Source organism: Bos indicus, chromosome 3 (genome assembly GCF_029378745.1).
Source record: "Bos indicus isolate NIAB-ARS_2022 breed Sahiwal x Tharparkar chromosome 3, NIAB-ARS_B.indTharparkar_mat_pri_1.0, whole genome shotgun sequence".
Lineage (NCBI taxonomy): Eukaryota > Metazoa > Chordata > Mammalia > Artiodactyla > Bovidae > Bos > Bos indicus.
This window is the reverse complement of record NC_091762.1, coordinates 9,512,887-9,520,384: the sequence shown is the minus strand read 5'-3', so window position 1 is coordinate 9,520,384 and position 7,498 is coordinate 9,512,887. Positions and strand designations below refer to the sequence as shown.

Below are 7,498 nucleotides of genomic sequence, written 5' to 3'. Positions count from 1 at the left end.
TCAGTTTGGTGTTGTCAAACTTATATGGTGGGTCGCCCACAATATGAACTGTGCATATGGAAAACATACTGGTGGGCAAAGGACAGGATACTTGTAAAACAGAACACCTGGTCCTTTACCAAAGGACCTTTACCAGTCTGAGAAAGACTGCTCTATCTTTCCATGAGCCCTAGAAGAGTTCAAATAGTATTTTTGGAACAGACAGTAACCTGAGGCCAATCAAATCATGTTCAATGAAAATGAAAATGAAAATGAATGTCTCAGGAACAAAACTAAGGTGGTACCTGTTTAGGTTTCTGGAGTAAGTCCTGGCCAGGCCACAGAAGTGAGAATGTGTAAAAGAAAACTGGCACATGGATCAAGGGGCAGGGCCCTTCTGTCCTTCCCACCCCCCTTCCCATCCTCGTTCAGTTTTTGGCTAGAGCTATAAGGAGACAATTTTGGCCATTCATGTCCTGTGACCACCATCACAGGTCTGCTTGTACTTTCCCATCTCTTGCAGAGGCGAGGAGTCTCAGACTCAGGCCTGGGCTCTTCCCTACTGTGAGGTACAATAGCTGGACCTTCCTAAACAGCCTGAGGTCTTAAAAATATTTCCTTCCTCACCAATACCACAGAACGTGTAGGGGATCTTAAGGGGAGACAAGTCTTAACCCAAGGGAAAGTGTCATGTCAGGTGATCAGAGTGCCACAAATGGTAAGTACAAATTTGCTCTGGTAGTTATTTTCTGAGTGCTGAACGAGGACAGCCAGCTGGTCTGAACCAGAATATCCACCAACATGTGGTACCCAAGATCTACAGATCCACTGGCTCCCATAGTGAAAGGCAAGGTCAGCTCCAACAAAAAAAATTTAGAAAACATGTTAACAATACATTACTAATATTAACATAATAATGTAAAATGTTAAAATACAATACCAACTGAAAGGCTTCAAAAACAGAGAAAATGAGGAATGGTGGTCATTCAGTCTGCTCTACCAACTGAGGTGCAGACTGAGCTGGGAAGAGACGTGATGGTAGAACCCAGCAGTGTTAAGCTAACACACCTCACACGGCAGCGTAGAGAAGCTGAGGAAGATTAGGAAAAGAGCTGGATGAAATACAGACTACCGTCCTCACTCAGAATATTTATTTGTCAGGAAAAAGGGCGCAGGCAGCATCCCACCTCCCTTTTCCCAAGCTACCTCCCTGAATCAATGGGCAGCAGTCAAAGAAATCAGAAGTGTACGTGTGTAAAAGAAAACGGTATGCAACTGGGGAAGAGCAGTCATTCACTTCCTAGACACACTATAATTACAGGCTTGCCAGCGAGACAGCAGGGCTGGTGAGAGTGGTGGATGGACTAGAACAGGGGAAACAGGACAGGACTTTTTCCTCACAGTTTGGGCTCAGAGAAGGGTTGGAATAAAGAGGTATTTAAAGTAGAGAGATGAGAGGAGAGGTAGGGGGTAAAGGAAGGTCAAGGGCTGAGTTCACCCAGATCACATAGCATTATAGAAAGAACCAGGGCAGCTGCTTGAGTTCTCAGGCTGGACAGGGAGCTGAGGACTCTGTACCTGGAGAGAGAATTCCAGGGCTTCTCTTTCAACCTGTGATTAGATGCAAAAGGCCCCCACTTACTTTGGAGAATTCACAACAGTCTGAAGGCAAGAGGGTGTGGCGACAGACCTACGGCCCCAGCCCAGGCTAAGTTTCTTTGCACTCATTCCCAAAGGCCCTGCTTAAGAGAAGTACAGAAATACAGAGTCTTAGGACGCTGTCCCTGATCCCCAGGTCCAAGAGAGGGAGGAGAGACAAGGCACGAAGACCTCGGGTACAAAAGTGAACATCAGTGTGGCCCTGTGTAACATGACTTTGGGAGAGGGAAAAAGGTGCCTGCCCCCAAAGAGTTGCCTTCCTTCACTTGGAAGGTAGCTGGGCCTTTGCTAGCAGCAGAAACCACAATGGAAAGGTTCACAGTAATGATCTGCAGAACAGGCCTTATTCCTACAAAGAGAAAAAGCCTCAGCTGGTATGACACAATCTTGGGTGGGATGACAGATGGCAGTGGGCAGCCACTCTGGTAGACGACACTCCTGCCTCAGTTCTCAGTGCTTCTTCTGACTCCAGACGTTCCCCCATGGCTGGGAATCAGGGAAGAAAGTGTGCTGTGTTTCACATGATCAGACACTGTTCGCCATTGGCACCTGGTGGGCCCGATAGATTAAGGGCATCCAGGTCAAAGTTGAGGCCAGGAGGCTGGAGAAGAGATGAAGGGACTCAGATAACTCCTCCCATTTCAAAAAGTTAGAGCTTTTGAAGGTCTATCCCCTGCAGCCACTATTATTACCTTAGGCGGAATCACTAAAGGTTACAGAATAATGGAAACTTGGGCTCAGATTAAAGTCTACAAGATGGTATACTCACCATCTCCCCAGCAAGCTCTTTTGGAGGATGGCCCAAATCTTGTAGCTGGAAAATAAGGAGGAACACGAGATAAGCCCGTGCCTTGTGGCCTCCCCTGTGCGCCCTCCCCAACTTTGGTTCGGCTGTGTGGCCTCCTTTCAGGATCTGCCTGCAATGAACACTCAAGCAGAAAGCAGCAGCAGGCAGACAGTGAAAGGCCTTACCTGCTGCATAAGATCCAGCACCACCTCAAAACGAGCCTTCTGAGTGGCCTCACTGTCTGTGGGGGTCTCTGCCTCAAACTGCTCACATATTTTGCCCATGACACTATGTTGTTCCTGATATTTTTCAAATTGCTCTGGAGGTAGAGAGTCTCGGTGAGCCCGCAACCATTCTGGATACTAAGTAAACAGAGAATGGGTGGTGAAGAATTAAGTGAACAATGCGTAAGTAAGGGTCATAAAATACGAAGAACACGAAGGGGCCAGAAAGAGAGGAGAAGGAAAAACTAAATAAGCAAGTTTAGCATGAGAAGCAGCACTGACTTCAATCAGATCACCTGGCTATGCTAGCCTTTATGGTCACCATTTATGACAAACTTTTTCTGTGACGAGCCAGATGGTCAATATTTGAGGCTTTAAGGGCCACATATGGTTTCAGTCACATATTCCTTCTTTTGTGTTTAACAACTTTTAGAAGTCTCTCCAGTAACACTATAAACTCTTTGATGGCAGAGACCATCATTTAAACTACTCTTAAAATTGTTCACAGCATAAAGTCAGTAAACCATCAGTGACATCTTGTTGGAGAAATGAATGAAATTGGAAATGCAAGAAGGAGTTGATCAGACAACAACAGAGTCTTAGACTAGTTTATAGAAAACTATTAATAGAGCTGAAGGATTTCCCTGTCTACCTTAAATATCCTCAGTAAAGTAGCTTTACTCTCTTGGAGACACAACTCCTCCCTAACTCTCCCCCTCCAAATAAATAAACAAAGGAGAAAAAAAGATGAACTTGTACACTTGAGTTACTGTCTTTACAGTCTCTAAATAGACAAAGTAGCCCATAGGAGTTGATACAATGAGGAATAAGGAGGAAAAGCATAAACAGAAGTTCACAAACCTTTTCTGTGATTTCCTTCAGTGACGGGTACAGCACATCCCTGGACAGTAGGTTCTGCATGATACTCTGCATGATGGGGAGGATGGTCCCTTCCCCATCCCCTTCGTCCATGCCCAGCCCTTCCATGGCCTTGGTCAGTTCCTCTTCTGACATGCCAGAGTTCTGGAAAGGACAGAAGAGAAATGAGCAAGTATACCACCTTCTTGGGACACTTACCAACTTTTCAGGTGGGAAAGAACTATTTAAACATGCCTGTAGCAAAATAGTGAGGCAAGAACAGACTTGAGATGATAGCCAAGAGAGTCTGTCTTTTGAGACTCTGCCAGTGAAGTCTCTGTGAGTGGGACCCTTGTGGTTCCCTATCTCTTCCCCCTCACCTGAAGGTCAGTGGCATTCTTGGCTAGTCCACTTAACGTCTCCTTTAGGCAAGAGGTGAATTCTTGTTGGGAAGTCGCATCACTGCCTAGGAGAGATGAAAAGAGCCTAAGTCATTTAGGATTTTAACTGTTTGCTTGCTTAGACTGACCTGGTTACCAGCTTGGACATGGAGCATTTATTAGTGAATTACTACACTCCAAATCTTTGAATACTCTACGTTTATCTTCATAGTTATTTCCACAAATCTACGTGGACTGTGTCTCAGTTTGTTCTCTACAATGACACCCACATTAACACTGATCTTTAAAATTATCCCTTTTCAATAATCTTTTCTGTTACTTTCCAACCTATCTCACCCCTTTCATTAAACAGGGTCTCCTTTTTCCTTCCATCTCCTCCCCTATACCATGGCAGTGGTATCATAATTCCTGTCAACTTTTACAAAAAATTTTGGTGTTGTCAAGGGACAATAACCCAAGAGGTTTGTTCAGATATTTCCCACTGTTTCCCCTCCTTACCTACTCTCCCAGCAGCCTCTGAAAGCTTTTGGAACTGCTCTACCAGGTGGGGCTCTTCCTCAGCCAACTCTTTCATTGCTTTCTCAAACTCTGCAGTGGCTTGGGAAGCCAGCTCGCTGTCAAACAGTTCCTGGAAAAACTTCTCCTGGGAGGCAAAGAGGGCATCCTGCAGGCGACAACGTGGCCAAAGTACATCTCTTACTTGGCGCCCCACTGTACATGGTTTCTGACAGAAGCCACAGGCAGTGGCTCTGGGAGATGCAGTGCTTCCCTCCTACCCACCTCAATTGGACATTCTGACTACTTCTCCTTATGAGAACAGCAAAAAGGCATCCGGCCACTGAGGGAAGGCAATGGGCTGGCATTCCCAATCCAACCATTTAAATCTGTTCTTTGAGATCCCTCTACTTAATCTCAAGTCCCTGTTTCACAAGGACTGAGGCCTGCAAGAGCACTCAGCAATGTGAGGCCAAGGCACCCTCCCCGACTCCCTTCTGGCCCACAAGGGCCTGCCCCACCTCTGCTTGGAGCTGCACACCCATCCCCTCCCCATCCCTTAAGTGGGTAGAATTTATACTTTGGCAGTGTCTCCTGGCGATCTCTTCTGGGGCCCTGAAGCATCAGGGGCCGTGGTGGTAGGAGGGGGTGCTGGGGAGGGTTTGGCCTTATCGAAATCATCAAGAGCACCTTCAGAGACAAGAGACACAGTGTATATGTTGGTGATGGATGAGAATGCAAGGCTAGAGGGGTTTCTGAGCAAAGCATTAAGAAAACAATCTTTCAAGCTGCCAACCTTCCTAAAATGCTCTCCTTTTTTGAGTCTCCCTCTCCTGACCCACTCTTCAATAAGCTTCTCCCTCCCCCTCCCCATTATCTAATGTATTGTAATCATAGAGGAAGAAATCTCTTAAGGTGGAAAAAACATCTCTCAAAGCTGTAAGACGACAGTTCATCTACATGATGCCTCTTTGCCATACTTTAATGGTTCCTAGAAATCCCATACAGATATTCAAGGGGAACAGAGAACACAGATGTCCTTAACCTCCCTAGAACTCACTCTGGAGCCCTACAAGGAATAATCTTTGGCAAGAGAGCAGAAGCCTTAAGATATTTCACCCAGCTTCCCATGGGTCCTGGTACAAACTGAGGGACTCCATATTATACTCCACCGGAGGGCCCTGAACTCTCTTTTCTCTTTCAATTTAGCTCTCCCTCCCCAGAGTTGCTAGAGCTCCCTGTGGCCTCATCTCTGCAGACTCACACAGTCACTTAGCACTTCTCACCATTTCTGTTTATCTTTCCACCTGCCCACTCTGTGACTGAGCAAGAGACAAAAAGTATTCACCTCTACCCTGAAAAACCTCTGTTCTCACCACCACTATATTTGCCAGGCCTAGGAGTAAGACACCAGCCCCACTCTGGACAAGAAACCAAACCAGAGAGGAGTGGATGGCAGGGCTGAGAAGGAAAAGTACAGCCACCTCCTTTCAAAAGAGAACTGTCTTACCCTGAGGCTGTCTCACCCTGTTTTTCAAAATAATGGGAAGGGTTTGAGCTCTGACATGATGAAAGAACTGGAAAGGGGCCTGGTGGATGAAAGGACTGGGAGAAAGAAAGGAGTGTCTTTTCTATTAAGGAGGGCAGGAGCGTGCACAGAAGAACGCACTACAGGTTTGCTAATAGTTAATGGAAGCAATCCGTGGTTGTTCGGTTCGCTGCCCCCCGAGGACCAAATGCTGCTGCTGGTGGGGAGAGTCAGGACTTCAGAACTTACTAATCTAAAGTAAGGGGAGTTTGGAGAGGGAGCGTGAAACGTCCTCTGGGTTAGTTTCCCCTCCGGCAGAGTGATCAACAGTGTGGGCCGTTCAGGGACCCAGAGAGAACTCCTCAACTACCGCTGTAGAGGAAGGAGAGGGTGACCCAGAGATTTTCTCGAGGGTCGCAGTCAGACTCTCCGCCCCCGGCCAGCCTTTGGCGAGCCTTACTTGCTCCGCCCCAAACATCGCAGGTTTACCTACCCCCCTGAATGGACCCTTACATCCGCCCTCTTTGGGGCTTTCCCATGACGGGCTCTTACTTTCCAGAAGCTCTTCCAATTCCCGGTCAGCTTCGGCCCGGACACCACCGTCCCCCTCAGCCGCGGCCATCTTGCCACCTCTGACTTGCCGTAGGAGGTGGGACTCCGCAGCTCCGCTCGCCCCGCCCCCGAGCCCGCCCCTCTGCTCGCGCAACCAATGGTATTGTTGGTCCGTGCCAGGCCGCCATTTTTAAAGGGACAGGAGGCTCCAATTCCCACCCCTGCCACCTCTCTTCTTTCTACTGACACGTTGACCTAACAGAGGTGAGTTTACTCTTACCTTCTGCCAGGTTTTTTTTTCTTTTACTGGCCTGGCTTCCTTTCTTTCAACTTCCCACATTACCTGGCTTCCTTATTATTTTTTCCAGAGCTGTGGGTATGCCAAACTGGGACAAACTGCCTACGAGCCACCAGAAGCTGTGCATTTGTAATCAGTAAGGCAGTTGCAGTTACGGCATACCCAACATGGTAGTTTTATCTCACTTCAGTATTTTACTCACATGTCATCTTCTCTGAAATGCCTTCTTTGGCCTCACTAAATAAAACTGCAACCCCTCCCACACACATACATATACAAATCCTGTCCACTTTCCCTCCATTTTTCTCAACCCTTACCTCTATCTGACATACTGTATGTTTTACTTATTTATCATTTCTATCTCCCCTTAAGCCCTTTGCAATTTAAGCACGATGATGGCAAGGATTTTCATCTGTCATCTTCAGTGCTGCATCCCTAGCTCCTGGGCTAGGGATTAAAACTTAGGCATTCATTGTCTACTCTTTGCTCTCTCAGATCCTAAAGAGGCATGTTTCTCTGCAGAATCTACTGGCTATCTCACATTTCCTGTACCCCATTAAAACTATCACAGGGCCAAGAACTTAGAACTCGATTATTAATCAAATTGGGTAGAAAAGTGACTCTTGGACTTTGGATTAAGCAAAAAGGCTACTGTAGAGTTCCCTTCCCTGAACAGAAAAACATCTACTTGTGCTTTATTGACTACACCAAAGCCTT

At 46.8% G+C, this 7,498-nt stretch overlaps 1 protein-coding gene across 1 annotated transcript; it reads right to left on the bottom strand.

The window, feature by feature from the left end:
- Nucleotides 1-1,115: 1,115 nt before the first annotated feature.
- PEX19 (peroxisomal biogenesis factor 19) lies at nucleotides 1,116-6,601 on the bottom strand. Its single transcript, XM_019988049.2, has 8 exons — nucleotides 6,484-6,601; nucleotides 4,984-5,093; nucleotides 4,407-4,572; nucleotides 3,888-3,973; nucleotides 3,511-3,672; nucleotides 2,611-2,787; nucleotides 2,408-2,452; nucleotides 1,116-2,239 (listed from the first exon to the last, which is right to left on the bottom strand). The coding sequence occupies exons 1-8, from the start codon at nucleotides 6,551-6,553 to the stop codon at nucleotides 2,156-2,158; spliced, it is 900 nt and encodes a 299-aa protein (XP_019843608.2). The 5' UTR covers nucleotides 6,554-6,601; the 3' UTR covers nucleotides 1,116-2,155.
- Between the last annotated feature and the right edge of the window lie 897 nt (nucleotides 6,602-7,498).

Excerpts from the sequence above, each read along its gene's own strand:
- PEX19 (XM_019988049.2), bottom strand. The coding sequence starts at position 6,553 with ATGGCCGCGGCTGAGGGGGACGGTGGTGTCCGGGCCGAAGCTGACCGG. Across the intron at positions 5,094-6,483 it reads ATTGGAAGAGCTTCTGGAAA|GTGCTCTTGATGATTTCGAT; the intron begins GTAAGAGCCCGT and ends TTGTCTCTGAAG. Across the intron at positions 3,974-4,406 it reads AGAGGCTGCTGGGAGAGTAG|GCAGTGATGCGACTTCCCAA; the intron begins GTAAGGAGGGGA and ends CATCTCTCCTAG.